Source organism: Silene latifolia, chromosome 3 (assembly GCF_048544455.1).
Source record: "Silene latifolia isolate original U9 population chromosome 3, ASM4854445v1, whole genome shotgun sequence".
In the NCBI taxonomy this organism is placed as follows: domain Eukaryota; kingdom Viridiplantae; phylum Streptophyta; class Magnoliopsida; order Caryophyllales; family Caryophyllaceae; genus Silene; species Silene latifolia.
The window spans coordinates 18,020,730-18,043,183 of NC_133528.1; the positions used below are offsets into that span (position 1 = coordinate 18,020,730).

General features: G+C 36.8%; 2 protein-coding genes and 1 non-coding gene across 5 annotated transcripts; 1 reads left to right on the forward strand and 2 right to left on the reverse strand.

Annotated features, from left to right (window-relative positions):
* Window positions 1–387: 387 nt before the first annotated feature.
* Window positions 388–8,133, forward strand: LOC141647330 (putative linoleate 9S-lipoxygenase 5). The gene is made up of 9 exons (XM_074455468.1): window positions 388–963; window positions 4,829–5,118; window positions 5,204–5,444; window positions 5,540–5,881; window positions 5,962–6,047; window positions 6,135–6,242; window positions 6,327–6,631; window positions 6,737–7,000; window positions 7,100–8,133. The coding sequence occupies exons 1-9, from the start codon at window positions 768–770 to the stop codon at window positions 7,851–7,853; spliced, it is 2,586 nt and encodes an 861-aa protein (XP_074311569.1). The 5' UTR covers window positions 388–767; the 3' UTR covers window positions 7,854–8,133.
* Window positions 8,134–8,456: 323 nt separating this feature from the next.
* Window positions 8,457–21,322, reverse strand: LOC141647329 (cysteine-tryptophan domain-containing zinc finger protein 3-like). Of its 3 annotated transcripts, none has more exons than XM_074455467.1 (14): window positions 20,536–21,322; window positions 17,657–17,724; window positions 17,431–17,552; window positions 16,922–17,311; window positions 15,582–16,825; window positions 14,619–14,995; window positions 12,193–13,586; window positions 11,954–12,108; window positions 11,073–11,233; window positions 10,818–10,969; window positions 10,331–10,630; window positions 9,779–9,925; window positions 9,563–9,701; window positions 8,457–8,616 (listed from the first exon to the last, which is right to left on the reverse strand). In XM_074455467.1, exons 1-11 carry the CDS (start codon window positions 20,580–20,582, stop codon window positions 10,436–10,438), a joined length of 4,305 nt encoding a protein of 1,434 aa, XP_074311568.1. In that variant the 5' UTR covers window positions 20,583–21,322; the 3' UTR covers window positions 8,457–8,616; window positions 9,563–9,701; window positions 9,779–9,925; window positions 10,331–10,435. The 3 variants fall into 3 exon arrangements, with proteins under 3 accessions (XP_074311568.1, XP_074311567.1, XP_074311566.1); XM_074455466.1 differs by having other exon boundaries at window positions 12,193–13,580; window positions 17,657–17,729; XM_074455465.1 differs by having other exon boundaries at window positions 17,657–17,729.
* LOC141650463 (U6 spliceosomal RNA) lies at window positions 15,432–15,539 on the reverse strand. Its single transcript, XR_012546494.1, has one exon. It is a non-coding gene; the product is annotated as a U6 spliceosomal RNA (small nuclear RNA).
* Window positions 21,323–22,454: the final 1,132 nt, after the last annotated feature.

The window sequence follows — 22,454 nt, forward strand, 5'->3', positions numbered from 1 at the left end:
TTTTGAATTAGAGAGCATAGTTAGTTTGTTAGTGAGAGAGTAGGGGTAGTGGACGTCTTTTGCAACGAAAACGTCGTCGATATTTACTAAAACGTCGTCGATATTTACGAATCGGGATAAAATATTACTCCCTCTATTCCAGTGATATGTTTACACTTCCTTTATTTTGTGAGGGGAAAATAAAGGAAGTGTAAACATATCACTGGAACGGAGGGAGTACCATTTTAAGTTGGGTCATATTTAACTGTAAATGGATCATATATAGCCCACTTAAAACCTTCAAACAAAAATGAGCGTATGAACTACGAAGGGAAACCTTCTGCTTTGCTTCATATATTGTCTTTATATATTCGTCCTTAATACTCGTATAAACTACCGTAAATTAATAGGAATAAATCAAATGGAATGGAATACGTCAATAATTGCTGGCATATAGGAATGATAGACATGATTATTAATTTATGATTTATTGAATAAAAAATGAATATCTAACATTCCAAATTTCCAACCTTACTAGTCTTCCTCCACGCGGTCTCCTCTTATAAATACCCTAAACTTTGTTTTAACATTCTCACATTTCTTATAACTCATTCTCTCATCTATCTACCTTTCACAACAAGCCAATTAATTATTATAATAACTAATTACTTCTATATATTCATTATTATTGCATGCAACAATATTTACAAATTATACTTAAAAATCATTAACATAATCCAATATATATATAATAATAATTCCACTAATTAGAAAAAAAAAAAAAAAAGATGTTGAATAAGCTAGTGGAAACACTAATTCCAGGAGAAGGAAGTAATAAGAAGATTATTAAAGGAAGAGTTGTGTTGATGAAGAAGAATGTTTTGGATTTCAATGATTTTAATGCATCAATACTTGATGGACTTAGTGAGCTTCTTGGTAAAAGAGTTTCTTTTCAGCTTGTTAGTGCTGTCAATTCTGATCCAGGTAATTCCTCCTTTTCACTTTAAACTCTTTTTCTATTTGGAAAATGAAATAGTGTTATCGGGTCGGTGGTGTTCTAAGTTTTGATACCACTCTCTCCACATGGTATTAGGGATGTCAATGGATCGGGTTCGGGTCGGGTGAAGCCTCATCCGTCATCCATCCGTCTTTTTAAAATCTCATCCAACCCGTCCGTCATCCGTGAAACATATCATCCGTCATCCATCCATCCATCATCCATGGATGAAACGGGTGGATCGGGTGATAAACGGGTGTTGTGCATTTATAATTTCAAATTTAAAAAAATGATAATTTTTTTTTTCTCTACAAAAATAAAGTTAGATAATTAATTTAGTTTAACTTTCTAGTGGGTAAGCTTACAAAATATTTATATTGAGAGTAGAAAAATATGAAAATTTAAATATTTTATATCTTAATAATGTGTTATATGTAAAAAAAATTAAATAAAAAATAATAAAATTGGGTGATGGATGGATGGCGGGTGGAATTTCTTCATCCAACCCATCCGTCATCCACATCCGTTTCATCCATCATCCATCCACCATCCATTTAAATCGGGTTTTCATCCATCTTTTAGGATCGGGTGGATCGGGTTTTGATGGATGCGGGTGAAATTGACATCCCTACATGGTATGCCCTAAAGAATGAAATTCATTACCACCCGGTGGCACCCTATTATTATAATGATACAGGAGTGTTCAAATTATAGGGGGATAATAACTCCCAACTTAATGAAACCCTAACCTTAATATGGTCAACCCTAATGGTAGTCGAGCCTAATATAGACCCAATCTCCTAATAAGGAGTCATAAGGTAAATATAATGCTGACGGGATTTTGAACTCGTGTCATAAATATCACCTTTCAGGATTTTATTAGCTAAACTAGCTATATCTATTTCGCCTATACTTTATATGTACTCGGTATCATTGTCATTTTGTGATTATTTTTGTTCAGAATTTTTGCTTAAGATAGGGGTAAGTTTGCATAATAGTCATTAAAATACACCTCACATGCATGTTTAACGGAGGGAGTAAGTACTTTGAAAGTATCGAGATCGTCATAAGCTAATTCACAAAATCTCATTATAGACGGCACATATCCGTCTATAACTAAAGACGAGTCAAATACGTACAATATAACCTTTTAATAGGGCAAACAACAAGTACGCTGGTGAGGGCCAAAAATGTCACCGCTGTGGTCTTGAATGAGATTTTAGATACTTCGTTTGAGGTGAGAAAGTTATGAGGACTTTTTGCCGATGGCATAAATAATAGTACTCGTAGTCGTATTTATAAAAGTCGATTATTTGTACCCAAAAGAAAAATAGAAGTTGATAAGAGATAACCTTACTATCAGGCTATCAGCCCTCGATTCGCTACAATTGTAGTATGTCTATTAGACCAAACGGCAAACGATAAATGATAAAAGCGGATTCATAATAGTATATAATATTAGCTGAATAGGGCTAGCAGGTTTTAGCAGTATGTTTGATTATCAAATTTAAGTAGCATAATTAAAAAAAATGATATGTGGTAATTAGCGGATTATGGAACAATTAGATTGTTTTCATGTGTAAGTTGAATATGTTGTTTGCAATATGCTAAATAACAGTATATAAAAAAAAAAAAAATAGTAATTCTGACCAAGATGTTATTAGGTTATTTACCAAACACATAAAATTAGTAGATTAATTGATCAATCTCCTATTCCCTATGGAGTATTTAATTTCATCAAATGTATTATTTACCAAACATGATCATAGCTATTTTAATGTAAGTTTTTGGATATTGTAAGATTCTGATATAATAATGGTTGATCCCAGTGGTAAAGAGTTTACCTTCTGACTATAAAGTTAGGGGTTTGATTTTCATTGAGTTAAAATATAGTCTTGGTGGTAAACGATTTGTAAACACCACCATTGTAAGTCCTCAAAGAGGTCGGCGGTCTGCCCTAACATTGAACTGTGTAAGGCCTACCCTTGAACCTAAACTTTAATGTACCAAAAAAAAAAAAGATTTTGTTAATCTTAAACCTCCAAATTTCTTTATGCAAGTTTCTTCGATTTAATACACCCAAATACTTGTATAAGGCAGTTTTATACAAATTTGTCATAAAATTAGATCTTTAAATAACCACTTTTATGGTTTTAGCCACGGATATGGTTATAATTGTATTCATTTTACAACTATATATATATATATATTAATGTAAAAATGTCTTAGATTATACAAGACTAACCCAGATACTTAAATCTCTTCTTCACTTCAAAACAATCATTAACGCCTCCATTAATAAATTAAACCATGTTCAGATTAGACAATGCAAATCATTGTTACATAGTTAACTTGCATGCATGGTAATACTAATACTAATTCATTATAGAAAGAAAGAAGAAACACAAAAACAGTTTGGGGTCCCAAAATTGTACACATTTTATGACAATCTCTATTTATTGCACTGAGTATGGGGTAGTTTTCGAGTGCGTAACTATCATTAATGGACTTTCGCACTCGAAACGGCATGTGAACTTTTGTAGGTTTATTTAGTTTGACAAATTAGATAATCCATGGCTACCAAAAAATTTAGTGTCTTGAATGGGTTACAAAATTAGAAATATGTTCTTTTCCAATTGTTGGTAAAGCTTTGATTATAGGTCGATATCGACATGTGTTGAAGTACTACAGAGCAAATCACTCAACGTACTAAAAGTGTATAAGTTTATTGTGTTTCTGTTAATTTCTTGCGAGACTATTTTATGCTATTATTGTATAAAATTATGATCTATTTTAGACAAACTCTTAAGTAAAGCAGTGTATTGTAATAACTAGGTTATTTACGTCGGTCTTTTTACATGTTATGGAAAAACAATAACCTATTGACAATTAAAAAAAAAGGTTCAATTGTCGGTAGTATTGTAATAATATAAGGTCTCATGTGGAAGGTCTTATGTGTAAAGTGTAAACACGTAAATAAATGCAAGATTTGGAACAATGACAGGAAGAATTAACAATGAAATAATTAAAACATGACTTTTGGGAATGCTTAGTTGGCTAAGGAAAATTTAGCCTTCAACAGTGAATTGTTCAAGTCATGGGACACACGCACTCATAAAGTTGCTATCAACCTTCATATTTTCATACTGTAAGAGCCGGGATATGGGGGGACCTTCTTTGATCCTCGTCTACAAAATTATGCATAGTCGATACTCATTCCGTCTCAACCATTTGTTTACGTTTTTCATTCTTTGTAAAATGTATTTTTAATCAAAGATAAAACAAACGGCTGCCAATTCAATTACGTATGTGTATCGCCCTGTTCTTTTGGACTTAAAGTCATTTAATTTAAGTTCGCTTCAGATCCTATAAGTTCAGTTCAGTTCAGATCCTATAAGTTCAGATCCTATACGTCACTTAATTTAAGTTCAGTTCATATCCTATAAGTTCAGTTCAGTTCAGTACAGATCCTATAAGTTCAGTTCAGTTCAGTTCAGATCCTATAAATTTAGTTCAGTTCAGATCAGATCCGTTTGAGTTTAAAGGAACATGGCCTATGTCATTTCCTTGTGCATGTAATATTTTAATGTTATATAAGACCTAAACAAGAATATAATTATCGAAAATTTGTAAACTTTTTATAGTATCCTCAACGTCCTTAGTAAATTATGTCGTATTGTCTCTTTACTTTTATTTGTCTGTAGTTCATGCTAGGATCTTATCTTTTTTTTTTTTGTATGGTGTCAAATGAGGCGCAAGGCTAGCAGTATGTACGATATGCTAGGATGTGTAGTATCTAACTGATCATCAAAAGCCTAATTCTCGGAATTAATATTATTGTGTAATTTGCAGCCAATGGTTCAAAAGGAAAACTTGGAAAACGTTCATATTTGGAGAAATGGATAACAAATTTAACCGGTTTAACTCCCGGTGAGTCAGCATTTGGGGTTAAATTTGAGTGGAGTGAAGATTTTGGAATTCCTGGTGCAATAACAGTAAAAAATGAGCATAACAGTCAGTTTTACCTTAAGACTATCACCTTAGATGACATTCCTGGACATGGTACTGTCAACTTTATCTGCAATTCATGGGTTTATCCTTCTGATCGCTACACGACTGATCGCGTGTTCTTCAGCAATAAGGTAATGTAACAATGTCCGCGCCTTTTTTTTTTTTTTTTTAAATGTGGAGTAAATTGTCAGTACTGATTGCAGTGTGTTTCAATAGGCATATCTACCTCACGAAACACCTGCGCCACTAAGCAAGTACCGGGAAGAGGAGCTTGAGATTCTTAGAGGAAATGGAGAAGGAGAGCTCAAGGAATGGGATCGTGTTTATGACTACGCGTACTACAATGATCTTGGTGATCCGGATAAAGGTGAAAAGTATGTTCGCCCTGTGCTTGGAGGATCTTCAGAGTATCCTTATCCTCGCAGGGCGAGAACAGGTCGTCCTCCTACAAAAACAGGTATGCATTTGGATCGCCTTATGACTCGTGTTAATTATTTTATTAGCCTAGTGATTAAAATGGATGTATATATGTCTTCATGACTTGGTCTGCAGACCCTAACACGGAGTCTAGGCTTCCTCTGATAAAAGGATTAGACGTTTATGTTCCAAGAGATGAGAGATTCGGCCATCTTAAGATGTCTGATTTCCTGGGTTATGCACTCAAGTCACTGTCTCAGGATTTGTCAGCAGTACTGCAGTCTATATTCGACAAAACGCCTAATGAATTCGACAGTTTCCAAGATGTATTGGACCTGTATGAAGGTGGAATTAAACTACCCATGAATCCTATCGCCGAGAAGATATGGGAAAACATCCCATTTGAAATCCTGAAAGCCTTTCTTCAATCTGATGGTGCACAACTCTTCAAACTCCCAATGCCTGATGTCATCAAAGGTATTCGATTTTCGAGTTACAGTATGGTGCATTATCGAATATTTTCGTGTGTATCTTGTTAATCTGGTATGAAAATGTAGAGGATAAGTCTGCCTGGAGGACTGATGAAGAATTTGCCAGAGAAATGCTAGCCGGAGTAAATCCTGTTCTTATTTCCCGTCTTGAGGTTCGTTAAGCTTGCATTTTACCATTATCGGGACTTAAGACCCTACAGGTTTACACGAATGACGGTTTTACTTGACTGATGTATCAGGAGTTTCCTCCAGTCAGCAAGCTAGATCCACAAACATATGGAAACCAAAATAGCACAATCACTAAGGAACACATTGAGCAAAATCTCGATGGCCTAAGTGTCAATGAGGTAATTAATATTTAATAAATGCGATTTTCCATTTGAAAACTACCACAAAATTCCCTTATAAAACCCGAGTTTTCTTAATTACAGGCATTACAGAAGAACAGACTCTTCATTCTAGATCATCATGACTCTATGATGCCATATGTGGCGCGAATAAACTCCACTTCTTCCAAGGTGTACGCTACCAGGACGATCTTATTCCTGAAAGATGGCGGAACCTTGAAGCCATTGGCTATCGAGTTAAGCCTACCACATCCTGAAGGGGAACAGAAGGGGGCTATAAGCAGGGTGTTTACTCCAGCCCATGATGGGGTTGAAGGCTCCGTTTGGCAGCTCGCGAAAGCTTACGTTTCTGTCAGTGATTCCGGCCACCATCAGCTTATCAGTCACTGGTACGATACACAAACCTGCATTTATACCTTTACGAGTATTACTCCTAGAAATAGGCGTAGGGTTTGGGTGTAGTCGAGTCTGATCGTGTATTATGATCTTAACAGGTCGCAAACACACGCAGTGATAGAACCATTTGGGATAGCAACATATAGACAGTTGAGTGTGCTTCATCCAATTCATAAGCTTTTATACCCTCACTTTCGCTACACGATGGACATTAACGCGGTGGCGCGTCAGATTCTACTCAATGCTGAAGGGTTACTTGAGAAAACTGTGTTCCCAGGGAAGTATGCCATGGAATGGTCATCTGCAACTTACAAGAGCTGGGTTTTCACTGACCAAGCACTTCCTGCAGATCTCGTCAAGAGGTAATATGTGATCTCATTTGAGTAAGTTTTGATATCGGACAAAATATGAAAAATCGATGACAATTCGCTGATAAACTCGTTTTGATCAATGTTCTTCAGGGGAGTGGCAGTGAAAGACTCTGAAAGCCCACACGGGTACAAGTTACTCATAGAAGACTATCCATATGCCCTAGACGGGTTAGAGATATGGTCTGCGATCGAAACATGGGTCAAAGAATACTGTTCCTTCTACTACACGTCTGACGATATGATCATTGGCGATACTGAACTACAGTCATGGTGGAAAGATATCAGAGAAAAAGGCCATGGCGATAAGAAAGACGAAACATGGTGGCCGGAAATGAAGACCTTAGATGAACTAACACAAACCCTCACTACCATAATATGGATTGCTTCCGCCCTTCATGCTGCATTAAATTTCGGGCAGTACCCTTATGCAGGATACGCCCCTAATCGTCCGACAATAAGCCGAAGATTTATGCCAGAACCAAATAGTCCAGAGTATGAAGAGCTTACAGCAAACCCAGACGGCGTTTTCCTGAAGACAGTTTCTAATAAGCTTCAGACTTTGATCGGAATTTCACTGATAGAACTTTTGTCAAGGCATTCGTCAGATGAGGTTTATCTTGGACAACGAGAAAATCCCAATTGGACAGTCGATGCTGAACCATTGCAGGCATTTGAGAGATTTGGGAAGAAGCTTGTGGAGATTGAAGACGGGATTATAGAAAAGAACAGCAATGGAGAATGGAAGAACCGGGTTGGCCCGGTGAAGTTGGGTTACACATTGTTGTATCCTACCAGCGGGGAAGGGCTTACCGGTAGGGGAATTCCTAATAGTACATCCATCTGAAGCTTCATTCGGGTGTTGCATCCAGTATCAACTATGTATATTACTTTCTATTCTACAGTCGCGACAAAATCAAAATTCATGAGACGGTCTGAAATGCACAACTGCCACATACAAGTCTTATACTATCGTAATAAAAGCATGTATCGCATATAGTTTGGATTTGACTCAGGTAGGTCTATAATACACATAGGGAGTATGTATTTTCATGGACCACAACCTAGATATTGTTTAATTATAATTGTGTGAAAAATAAAAAATGACATATTTACATTTCTCCCTACATATATTTGACGAAACTAATTACTATTACTACTTGGTAGATTGTCAACAATTTTTACCTTGCAGTAACTTAAGTTTTTATCTGACTTTAAATATACACAAAAAGAGAAAGGAAGTCAGATTCAAAGAGCTTGACAGACAATTCACGAGCACAAATTCCCCAAAATTTATTCACCTTTTATTCTTAACCCCTCCTTCATTAATTATCTACGACGGGTTTTCGATAATCTTTCGAAACTGAACCATATATAAAAATTTATGATTGGAGACCAGTTGATATTTTTTGATGGTAAAAGCACCTACCTAGCTCTACTAAATAACTAAAAACGAAAAGTTCCTGTTATGTACTAGTATCAAAATCGAAGGGAGAAGGAAAAATGAGTATGAAACATGGGTAACAAGTTAACAACAAGCCTCTATAGGGGGGATTTATCTATTGTCCAAAATTGCTGCCTTTTGTCATCGCTGTATCCACCGTCTGAACCTGCAATAAAAATCAGTCAATGGCCGTAAAAATCATCAATTAGAAGGCATGTCGTTCATTAAAATGATACCCCAACAACGATTTATGCACCCATGCAATTTGGACTATATTAAACTCCTTGAGAGGCTAAATAGCAGAAAGGAAAAGGGGAAAAACACTGGAACAGTAAGATTGACATACAAGAGAAGGTTCCTTGAGACATTGTTCCCTGTTTTCCAACCCCATTGTAACACCCACATACCTCGTACACCTCGTATACCTCGCATACCCTTCTCACCCACTCGACACTCCAACACGGGTATTGATTATTGACATTTCAGCACTTAATTTTAAGCCGAAAACATGAGATTTTTTTTGTATAAAAATCAGTCAGTACGACTCTTGTACACGCATCCATACCAAATACTTCTAACCAAATCTAAGTTACAAAAGTGCCAATCGATCTAGTGGGACGAGCCAACGAGGGTCACATTCTTTTCAGTTTTGTCACATTAATATTACCATTCATATCATATCAGGCTTGGACAGACAAATTCGGGTTATATCTTTTTTCCCTCCGGCAGTTGGGTCATTATTAGTTTGAGTCATTATCGGGTGGTTATCTCTAAAAGAGGTCTCAGTTGGGTCATTTCAAATAACCTAATTATTGTTGGGTCATCAATCAGATTTGGACATACAAATCAGGTTGTATCGTTTTCCCTCTGGCAGGGTTGGTTTTGATTCACCAAATTTTGGAGCTCTTGAACGGTTAGGGTCAGACCAGATTACGCCTACTCTACTCATGATAATAAACAAGATGTTCAAATTAAACAGTTTCAAAATATCAAACAAAGAACGGCAGCAATAATTACACTACTTCTCCCCTCCCCTCAACCAAAAAACACAATATATTCCAGGACGTATCCGTAAGTTCAGCTGACAGTATTTTCAGGCAATACTGGCATACCTGTTAGTTTGCATGAACAAGCAGGTGGTACGAGGAGTCCACGACAGCATGAAACCTCCCAGAAAAAGTGACAAAAACTACTGCTCCAAAATTTTTCTATACATTTACAAACTCCTAATATGCCCCCAGGCTCTTGCAGCTGCAGATACACACAAATAAATATAAATTAACTAAGATCAAGAGGAATCCATTCATCTTCAAAAGTTCTAATCATACCTTGGTAGTTTGAGCCTTTAAGGAAATATTAGAGCAATCTTTATAAATAGAATACTGTTGGCAATTTCTGAATCTATCATCTGTACAAGTTTCTGGCTATCCAGCATATGTTTTGAAGGTAACTGTCTGACAGAATTTTATAAGTACCTGCCCAGAAAACAATCAATACTAAGTCTTGTGTTAGACGACCTCGCATGTGAGACCAATCCAAACCCTTGTGTATGTGTATTATTATGAGACTGACACAGTTCACGCCTTCACGGTTTACTATCACATGTGAGACCAAACCTTATGTGAGACTAGCCTAAAGCCTTATGCATTCGTATAAGGCAGTTTTACACACAGTATTTCTTTAAACCACGAGCAATTGAAAAACCAGCTTTTAGTATTTATGATGATATGGTAATTGTCTAGAAATTTTTGATTTCACACTATTTTAGGGCACAACGGTTTTATAAAGACTTTATGTTTAAGTATAGGGTTAATGCATTGGTCTCTCGTGATAATTTCATCGCAGTATCTGGGAAAAAAGCAGGAAAATAATTGACATACAAAAGAATTAGGCATCTGAAGCTCTTATGGCATAAGGAATGTAAGCAGCAGTGCTTCTGTTTGGCCACTATAGCTTCACTCTGTCGTACAGCATTGCATCGTAAATTAATTTTCAAGAGCAGCCATGGCAAGACGGACTAAACACAACAGACCATCTACATCATGGAAGCTAAAATCAAGAACTCTTTTGATGGAAGATATGCCCTCCTCATTTCCCGCCTGTGAAAGTCTGGAATTTGCAACTGCAAAAGCATTCTGTGACTTTCTGGAGGCCTCCATAGCAAGATTAATATCATGAGTCTGCAAACATGCAAGGTGAAAGCAGGTTACAAAAACTTTATTGGACATCAGAAAAAAAATTGACTGAAACTGAGAAACAAGAAAAAACAAAGCAAACGAAATCTTAAGATAAGCAACGTAGATGTGAGGCTCCACTAATTATTCCTTAAAATCAAACCAGAAGAGTAGCTTAAGAAGATAAACATACAAAGCTGATCAGCCGCACAAAATTAGGCCGACTTCCAGCTGATATAACATGGGTCCAGTCATCCACCGCAGAATGCCCAATCCTAGCCAAATCTATGGCCATATGATTATTTAAGTTGTCGATATCAGAGGCGGATGACGATGGAGACTCTACTGCAAATGATACAAGCAAATCTTGTATGAGTAAAAGATAGTTTACAGCACTACACCTGAAAACTAAACAGCAGCAAACATAATAAATACTTGGACCAATTACCATGAGGAGCGGCTCTAACAGCCATTTGTAACTCGATCAGTTCTCTGGTCGCAGCAACATCGTTATTATAAACAACTCTCATGTATGCAACCTCCATGCATTTGTAGGCCAAAGCAGCTGAGGCCATGTCATCGCACTTTTCAAATTCATGAGCACAATATCTACACATCAAGGTAAATAGGATAATAAATAGAAAGCTTTTTAATACCAGAGAGCTGCACACAGTACTTCATGAATTTCTCATACTAAAGACTCCAGTATCTGTATAGCAATAAAGGAAAGCTAACAACTGAAACCGACTATAAGCAATAAGAGATACCATTAAATCCATCCACTAAAGATGCATATACCCCTCCCATAAAACATGAAAAACCGCCTTACACAAGAATTTTTATTCTATTATATAACGACTGATACTTCCCAGGAAAGCATTGGGTGTTTGGAACAACTCGTAAGCATACAGCATATTACGTAAATACATTTTGCTCAGCTTATAAGCATAGCACATCGTAAGATTTTGCTACTGCCACCACCACCACCGACACAGGCCCACACACACACACACACACACACACCATAAGAAACACAAAGCTGGGGCATCCAAAACAAGTTGACCCAATCTATGATTTTACTGACATAAGAAAAATTATAAAATGCTAAATAGGCTCAAACTAACAATGCCCCTGAATAAAGCAAATTCAAAATGAACGTGGCACAAAGCAACCCATTAATTACCCAGTTCTATCTGCTTTGAGACAATCCACCCAAAACTGTGGGCCAAATGCAAAATGATTGACGTAGAAGGTCGAACCAGATTTAGCACAAACAAGACACAAAAATTATACAATGCCATCCAAAGAATATCCACGTGGTCAACATACTCGAATAATTTTGCAGTACTGCTGTATACTTCAGTTGAAGACATTTCCTTGAGTCTACCATTTTCACTGTCCCCAGGTTCAAGTAGGGAAGCTCCATGGAGAAACTTCAATGCGGCCTGGAAGAAAAGGCCGGTGCTGAATCCTGATCCAGTAGTCTTATAAAGAACCAAAGAATAATCAGGCAACTATAACTGGAAGGAGTACAAGTAAAACATACAAATCCATAACATGCAACATACCTTCAAACAATTAGCTGTATGTTTGAGAGCTTTTGCTTCTTGCAAAGCAGTAACAGCCCAATGGAAGCTATCTTTATTCATAGAAGTTGAATCCTCCTTAGCTTTGAACGCATGAGTATTATTGTGAGGGTGTCTCAAATTCACACGATTATCCAAAACATGTCTAGAGAGCTTCCCATTGTCATTATCAACTCTCACTGAATTAAACCCACCGCCCTTTTCTAATTCAGGGACACAAAGGGAATAGGACGATGAACCCTTTTCGTCACTCATATCAGCAGTATGTAATTTCTGTCTATCCAATGATGTTCCATCAAAGTTCAAGCCATTCGGCCTCTGACTTTCTGAATTTTTTTGCAAGGCTACAGTACCCTCTTCATGATGCCTGTGATCCAATTTACCATTATGAGCCTCAAAATCCTCAAGTTTTGGTAGAGCACCTACTCTATTGGCATTAGAAGGTTTCCTAGATGATACTTTCTTAGAATATTGATCTTCATGAACAGCGTCAGGCTTAACACCAGCAATTTTTGAAAGATTGGATTTTCTGTCCTTCACTACTTCATTACGAGGCGCAAATTCATTAGATGCACAAGGACTTTCTCCCTTGGATTTAAGCCGCTTTCTAGAAGACAACTCTACCGGTTCATCATATAAAACACCAACTTTATCCATCCCTTTCTCGGGGTCAGACTTATAAACCTTCAAAGGAGATGATGAAATTGATCCTACTGGAGAACATTTCACTTCACGTGCTTTCACTTTAACTTTCATGGATATCTTTGACGAGCTTGAAGTGGTTGCATTGTCAGACAAACCCAAATTACCGGCCTTTTCAGATTTTCTTGCATCAGCAATCTTACGAGACATCCTGTCAGAGTGATATGGCTCCACATTGTGAGGACCTATCCCCAGCTCTTGGCTTGTGCTAATATCATCAGCACAGCCAAGATTATGCTTAGAAACAACATCATCCTTCATTCTACGATGTCCCTTGTCTCCATTATTCCCCTTTGTGTTGATATCCTGAGGCCGCTGACCATTACAAAAGGGTTCTGAAGCATTAGCTTTTCGACATTGGTCCTTCAATTTTCTCTTCTTCTCAGAAACAACATTTACCTCATCATTCATGGCTTGCATCGCACTTAGACCTCTATTTTTTAGTTTCAGAGGAGGGCACTCTGAACTCCCACGCACAAAATCCCGTGAACTTTGAAAAGCATCAGGATTATAATTTTGACTTTGACCTCTGATTTCTGCTTGTATCAGTCCAGCGTCGCCTGAATTTACCAAAGATTGCTGATGTACTTTCTTGATTTTCCTAGATACTCCATAAACCTCAGTTTCGGCCATCCTTTTCTTTGGAATCTTTGATGGCCTACCGGCAGCTGCAGCTGTAAATAAAACACCTTAGTGAAGGTCTTCCCCATTTACAAGCACAAACTTTTGAGTAAGCACCTATGTTCGTTAGGCTTCTGTTCTACACAACTCTTTAGGGGAGTAGAGAGCGGATCCAAGTGGATAGTATAAAATACGCATGTACTTAACTCGATTGTTTGCCAAAAATACAAGGGAGAACTCCTCAAAAAAAAAATACAAGGGAGAAGCCCACTGAAACAACCCAAAAAGGAAATTGCAATGATCTTAGTGAAACTGCGGGAGTACTACTATATGGCAACACTTATTCACTTGGTAAGTAAATAGCCAACGAATTTAGCAGATTTCAATTCATTATGTTCATTACAATAAATGAAAGCTGACATTAACCTATACAGCGTCCACACAAAATAGGATACATCTAACAGGTACTCCAATAACTCCTATTAATTACAAATCAAGAAATATGAGCAATACTTAGTTCAGGGAAATTGAACAATTGCCAATCATCTTTACCATATTCTTAAACATGATTACGGTCAATAATAACCAGATCAGACGATAGGAACTTTCACCTATTGTACAAGTCAGCAAAAAATTTGTAGATTACAAATTCTTGGAATATATTACTATTCATTATCTAAAAGCAACTAAGCAACACATTGCAATCCTTAATTTTTTTTTATATCATAGATACAAAAAAGGAGATAAAGGTAAGTACAAAAACAGAGAAGTCCATCCATGGTAAACTAGTATAGATGTCAAAAACGTAGCTGTAGCAAATCAAAAGAAATGAGCCAGTCAACACTGGCAGCCAACTTTTCCATGTTTAACGATATATAATGATACACTGAAAAAGACAATTCTTCTCAAATGAAGGTGTCAACACACCGGACAACAAAAGTAATATTGACTCTGACTCCTCCTTCCCCATGTGGCAATCGTCGTGGACCCCGCGAAAGATAAATAATTGTTTAAAGGCATCAAACATCAAAATTATACTTCCTGTTTCAGAGCATACACAGAAATATAAGTGATTGATTACATACCATATTTACTAGAACAAGCTGTCTCCAACGGATTTTTTTTCAGGTTCTTTAGACTTCCGGTTCCACCAGAGTGTTGTAGATCCCTCTTCATAGCTCTGCTAAAGTCTTCACCGCCACTTTGCCTAGCGGCGTGAATCTCCAACTTCGATAAACTGTGTTTTTTGCCTCTACTGAGCATAACATCAGCACTAGGGGACAGGTTCGAAAGACCAACATTTTGAGCCCCAGAAAAAGCTTTTACACATGCAGTTCCACCCAAATGAGCCTGCTGATCATTCAGCACAAGTGCAGAAGGACCCAAAGCAGTGGGTAGGTAACGTGCTCGCAATGCATGAGTTGTCTCATCCTCGCTGACGCTACACTTACTCATCCCAGGCCTAAAACACAATTTCACAGCACATAACGTCTTAGGCCAAAGTAAAAAGAAGGAAATGCTACAATTCTGTAAGTTTTTGAAGCTTGATAATGAATTTCCCAATTTACTCCCTACTAATCGAGCAACTCTATTGTCTTTGCTAGGGCATATTGTAGTCTTATTCCTCAAATGGGTCACAGTCAAACGAATTCACAATCTTCAGAAGGCTGCCTTTTTTTGTCTAGGAAGTGAGGGGGTTGTACCATCCAAGTTATTATAGTAGGTGTAAGCAGATAGATCCTAATCTCTTAAATAGTCAGGGTACAGCAAAGAAGAATGAGAAAAGAGGCAAAAGAGAGAAAAAGAATAAAGAGGAACTCATAATCCCAAATTTAATCATGTCCCATAACATTTCAGCTAGCACTTTCACCTACTTGAATAAAAAAAATCACCCTACGTAGATTTTGAACTCTTTCTTGATTTACAAGTGGCATCCTTGCGCAGAAGCCATGCTAATCTTTTCTATATCAATCAATAATTTTATCATCAAGTGACATGAAACGCACGTAAACTGAAGAGAGAAAATTAGAATACAAAAGTGAACTTACAGCCATGTAAGCATGCTACATATCCATTCCTTTGGGAGGGAATCTGGGTTTGTGCCAAACGGCAAAAGTCGCCACTTTTGACATTTCTCACATTGGACCCAATCATCCATTTCTAACGGTACTAGTGAAGCATTCTCTGGTGGCGGCAATTCATCACCAAGAACCTTTTCCCTGAAAAAATTCACATTCATCACATCTCCTGAATTAGGTCCAGGAATAGCAGCAACACCAACTTTTCTACTGTTCAATTGGACCTTCATTTTGCTTGCAGATTGTTGTCCTTCTCTTTCAGTAGCTCCCAACGCAACTCCCCTCAAGCTCACTTCTTTCTTTTTCTTGCTAGTATTTTCAATAACAGCTACCTTGTTGTCCTTTATTTCCTTGGGTAAAACTACATCACCTCTTTTGCTTCTAGAAGGATTGTTTTCAGGGATAACCTCTTCATATTCTGCCCTAGAAGAACTAACAGCGCTTCCTCTTGGTGGCTGAGTAGACGAGAGACTACCAGTTCGAAAATCCTTCTTAGCTACAGAAGGAGGTTCCTCCAAAATGAGATCCTTCTGAAGAGGAGGTATTGCTTTGGCATATGACTTTTGATTTGATGATACAACTTCATGTTTTATCTCCTGAGGAATGCCATAATGTGTGTTGTTGTCCTTGACATCCTTCTCATAAACCACAGCTACTTCCTTATTGTTAGCAATGATTCCACTTTCCTTCCTATACCCATAAGCTTTCTTAGGATATACAGAGTCAAGATCTTCCTCTTTCACTTCGTTCTTCCCCACACTATGTTGTTTCAGGACCTTATTTGCCACCTCCTCTCCCAATCCAAATTCATTCCTCTTTTTGGTGCCGGGTTTATCTTTAGGACTTGGAATTAGATTTTTGTCCTTCTCGGACTTCCTTCTTATCTTAATCACATTTCCGTCTTCCTTGTTATCCTCCTTCACCAATTCAGAAGGCTTTTGCCTTTTCGTATCTTGCTTTGATTTCGTCTCCTTGTTTGCATCCTTCTGTTTTGAGTTATTCTCCTTACTCGTATCCTTAAGTTTTTGCTCTTTTTCAACACTGGCTTTCCTTCCATCTAAGTAAAAACTATCATGTACGATGTCGAGAGGTTCCACTTGACCAGACCTAGGTAAATGAGTCTCTGAAGTATTCTCCACTTCCATTAGACTAATCAAGTCATCATGAAGGGGCGAAATAAGTGCTTCATTTGGAACAGCAGTAGATGTCATAATCTGTTAGAGAAGATACACAGTATAAAAAAGACATAAAATGATAAAATGAAAAATCCAGTAAGGCGATAAGGGGAACAAAAATGCAATCATGATCACCTTAACAATGAAGGAAGGAGACTCCAGATTCGTTTCTTGCAAGCCAAGCAAAGTTCCATCTTTTTCTAATGGAGTGCCTGCTGGTGATGAAGAAGGGGACATATCAAGACCAAGGCCATTGTATATTGAAGAGTTATCCCGAGGTAATACACTCTCAGGTGCCATTTTGACTCTAAACTTTAGTTTTGGTCCAGAATGATTTAATGGTGGAATTTTTGGCTCAACATGATGGTTTGAAGCACATTTTGCCGAGTTTTCAACTGTCAATTGGTTCTTCATAGTGGGAACCCCTGATTTTGATAGAAACTGCACAGACTGGTTACTTGAGACAGGTGCAGTTCTAGCAGGCAGTGAAGTATTAGCAGGAACACTCGGGGTCTGAGAAAAATGCTGTGACCAAAAAAAAATTAACCAAGTAGTCAATGCAGGAGACTTTAAAGTCAACATAACAGACATGTTCTCTGAAAAAGATACCAGATTTGTCACAAAAATACAGACTATATATATACCTTTGATTGGAGATTAGAGGGAGATTTTGAACACACTTGGCTCTGACTCCTATGGTTCGACAAAATCGGAGGAGAGCGTTCGTACACTGGTAAGAATGATCCATAGCCCCCAAATATGGTACCTGTCCAAAGTTCATATTTTTCATCAATTTAACAGAAGATATGGGCTACCAAAAATACCACAATCGGCATGATGTAATGGTACTCATGCAGTACCACAACTCACCCTGGCTATCGGCAGAAAACCCACGCATAAAATCTTTCTGATAATGTCCCAATAATTTTTCAAGCTTCCTGTCCTAGAGCAATCCAAAAGAAAAATAAAGAATGACCTCAAATAAGTGCAAGTAGACCGTACAAAACTTTGTTAACAAACAATCTGCTCAAAATGTGAAAGCTTATTGGCTTCCATACAAAAGCCTATCAAAAGATGAAATTAGTATGCAGAAAAAGTGACACATCACATAAAGAACACACACGATTATAAATTAAAGACGACACAGTAAAGAAAAATTCGTCCAAAATCCTTTCATCCGTTAATATATCTGATTTTAATACACGAAGACACAAAACATGTTAAGGTTGGCCTTCACTTAAAGGCAGGACGTAGAACTAATTGGTTAACAATACTCACATCACCTAACTGATAATTTCTTGCTCTTTAATGGGAAGTATGAACCCAGAGTGGTATTTACTACTATAAAACCCAGTCTAATAATTATTCAAGGCAAAGTGGTACAACAGAGAGGGGGGGGGGGGGGGGGGCGTAGAAAAGGGTAGAAAAGGAAAGGAAAAAAAAAAGGCAAGTAAAAAGTGGACGAGAGGAAAGTAAGAGGAGAGAACATGTAAAAAAGAGATGAAGGATTCTAGACTAATCAAATTTCCTTTACCATTTACGTCCACGAAGAAGATAAAAAGTTCAGACAATGAATAAACAAATAGCTAGCCTCCCACTAGCATTGGCTTTTTGAGAAAATAATGCCCTAAATGGTATAGTACGGTACAATTCGAGAACAATTTTTGCTCTGAAAGATGATGTCGTTTAAAAGAAAAGTACTGATGGGTTCGCATAGAGTTAACACCATATGGGGAGGGATTTGGAGGAAAGCGATTGGTGCAATTTCCTTTGTTAGGTTATTAATTTGGTTTGACACTAATGAAGAGGGAGCAATGGAGATCCATTTTCCCTCCAACAAGGCAAATCAAAATCTAAGGAAAGACTGGAAGTAAAAAAATCTTTACTTCATTCCCCCTCCCCTCATCCTCCCATCCCTTTCACTTCCCTCCAATCCTTCATTCCCCTCCTCTTCCCACCGAAAACCCTATCCACACAATGCCTAAAGGATTACATATAAAGTGGAGTGTGATAAACATATTCGAGGAGGTCGCTTGTTTCTGTTACTCTCTGCTTGGTATCAGCCAGCTATTTTTATACACTATCTTATCCAAGTAGACGTGGATGATGACTTCACCATTTTTTCGGATGGGGAGATGGAGGCAAATGAAGGGGGAAGAGAGAGATACATTCCCGGTGTTATAACAATTAAGTATGTGTGTGTGGAAGGAGAGGGGAGGGGGAGAGAGATTTAGGGAGACACTTTACATCCATCCTTCCTGAATTAAAACCTTCCATAATTGGAGATATTCAAGATAAAACTAGTTTCTATCTTTTATAACTCTCCTCCGGCCACTCCTTCCCCACCCTTCCATCCTTCTCCATGATTGCCAAGATTAAGCAGTTTATAGCTACTAACCAAACACTATAGGTAAGCTTGACGTTTGCCCTAGCATTGATAAAAAAGAGTAATATACCAAGAATATGGATGTCTTACACTCAAATCTGGTCTATTTATCGTATCACAGCATATCAGAGAAGGATGCCTTATCTAGCGATTTCCAAAAGTCTCAGCTAACAATTACGGCGCATTATTGATTATTCTAAGAAATACCTCACAATTAAGGTTTAACTACCCAAAAAGAAGCGGAACCAAACAGAGCTACTTTCACGTTTGCTTAATAGCTATAGGGAGAAGAGCAATATACAACATACACATTTTTTAGATGCTTTTGACACGTGAACGCTCAGCAATGGTAAGTAGGATTTTGGAGACAATAACTTTTGTGACTACGTGAACTTAAACTTACCATCACCCCCAGACATATAAATGGAAAGCATTTACGATGAGTGTATGGCACACAAAACTGGAAATTTAAGAGTAAATCAAACAGCACCACTATGTTCAGACTTCAGAGCATGACTAACATGTACCAGGATTTCTTCAGAAGCATAACTAATGTGTATCTTTACCATAATTTCAGGAGACTTGAGGGACGATTAAGGAGACCATGCCTAACAACGAATCCACATTTGTCCAATAATGCAATACGTCCTAAATGATGGCATTTGCTTATACACTTGCTCACATACCCAGTGATCAGAGCAAAGCCATTCTAAGCAACATTCACGTTTTTATTATAGAAAAAAAAAATCTCACACAGTGATATAGGTCACAAGACTCACAACTCACAAGACAATCCATTCACATAGAACACGCCTCTGATACATAACAATATGTCTCCCTGACAAACCGAAGTAGCATAACATAAAGATGAATTTAGGGCACACTTCAATGATAGAACTCAGTTTAATCTCCACGGCTTCACCTTAACAGGTGATCATAGTCATGGAATGGTATACAGCCCCCACTTGTAATGGTTATACAAGATAAGACGAACAATATTCATCCATAACAAGAGTTTCATAACGGCTATGCCAATGTGAACAATGTATGCTTGAATTCACCCTTTCCTCTCTTCTCTTGGGGGTACAGGAAAGAAGCATGAAGTCATTAACACACAAACCCCATTTCCTTAAATCAAACGACCGAGGACTAATAACAATCCAAGTAATCCAACAATCACATGAATGATCAAAAAATCGACAATGCCTCAAATTTATCATAAAGCTTTATAACCAATAAACTGAATTCTACATAATTAACATGAATGAAACTGAGCAAACAACTACAAATTTAATCAATTCCACAAGTGTAAGTACCAATATCTCATCACACAGTAAAAATTAACATTGTAACAAGCGCTTACAATGTAAGACAAGTCCCTGTCAGGATCAATATTTTCATCATCATCATCACCGTCTCGAAACAAATAACCCTCGCCCTCTTCAACCTCAATGTCTCTCATCTTCAACACCAAAAATTGAGAACAAAAAAACACCCACCTCACCTCAATTTACCCTCCTAAATTACCATAACACGAAAAACCCAAAATCACTCCAGAAACAGCAAAAATAACTCAAATTACCCTAAAACTCAACAAAACCAAAAAAGATTAGCCTTTTTTTACTAACAATCAGAGTGAAAACTGATCAAAACAAAGAAAAAACAAAAACCCACTTCGAAAATCCAAAACCCAGAAAAACCCATGTAACAAATCCCTCAGAATTACCATCATAAGGCACAATTTCACCCTTTGTAATTCACCCAAAACTGATATTTTTTTTCTAATAAAAACATGGGAAATAATCAACCAATGAACTTGACCAATCCAATGCAACCAACAATGGAAATAAATCAATCACAATAATTATAAGAGGAATATAACTTCCTATTAATGCAGGAAATTATCACAAAATCCCTCAAAATTTTATTATTAAACCCGATAATGTATTTAATTCAATTGTCTTATAACAAAAAAAACGTTTTGCTTTGTTTCTATATTTTGTTCATTTACGGATTATTTGCTGTTTGTAACTAAAATTCAGAAGAACTCAAAAAAATTAAAAAATCAGAAATAAGTGTGTTTTATTGGGGTTTTTGTGTATGTTTTATTGTGTTTTTATTATGGGTTTTTTGTCCCTCGTTTTAATTTCTGGTGAAAGGGTAATTTGGTCATTTAATGTGCTTTTTTTTGTTGGGAATTGTTTTCCTAGAAGAAATTAGTTTACGAACCGTGCAAAGTTGCACGCGCGTGTATAGATTGTAGTTTATTGGTCTGGGACTGGACCGGACCGGACCAAACTCTCTGGACCGAAGACCAAATAAGGGTTAAGAGGTGGACCGAGGACCGGACCATATTAATATTGATCCGATCCGGTCTGGACCATAAAAACACGCGGACCGGACTGGACCAAATGGACCAAATATTATTGTCATTGACAGGTTTTAGCATATCAATCAATCAATCAATCAATCAATCAATACTATATATTAAATCCAGAAACCAAGGGACTTCAATATAATTAAAGAAAGTTATACAAATTAATTATAATATATAGTTTTAAATCAATAGCACCGTGTGATGGACCCGATTAAGGGATCTTAATGCAAATATTATATAGTTTGGGTTAAAATTAAATTATATAAAAGCTTGGTAATTTTCTTAAACATGGTCAATCCTTAAAATAAAATAATTAATTAAGATGGTTAATTTCCTTAAAATAAAATAATTAATTAGGATGGTCAATTTCAAGGAGATTAAAAGAAATAAGATGTCTGATAATTTTCCTAAATATTTAAAGAAGATTAGAAGATGGTCAATTTTCTTAAAATAAAATAATTAATTAGTATAAACATGCACACTTATGGTATTAATTATTATCATCATAAAATTGTAGTAACATTGGATATAGTTATATGATAGTAATCACTCATTTGAATAGTAAAAGTAACAATATTATCAACGAAATTAGTGAGAGTGGTAGAAACAACAACGGGAGTAGTGAAATAATCAATATTAATGCGGCAATAGTGAAAGTAACAATAATTACGGCGCGAGTAGTGAAATTATCAATATTAATGCGTCAGTAGTGACAGTAACAATAATTACGGCGGGAGTAGTAAATTTTTCTCAACATTTATTTCATCCTAATTTTAGGATATGTTATAAAAAATATATTAATGATAAATTTATGAGTTATGCAACTTTAAGTAATTTTATTTAATGAAAAAAATAATAATGGTAAGTAGAGATAGCCCGGGCGAAGCCGGGCACCAATACTAGTA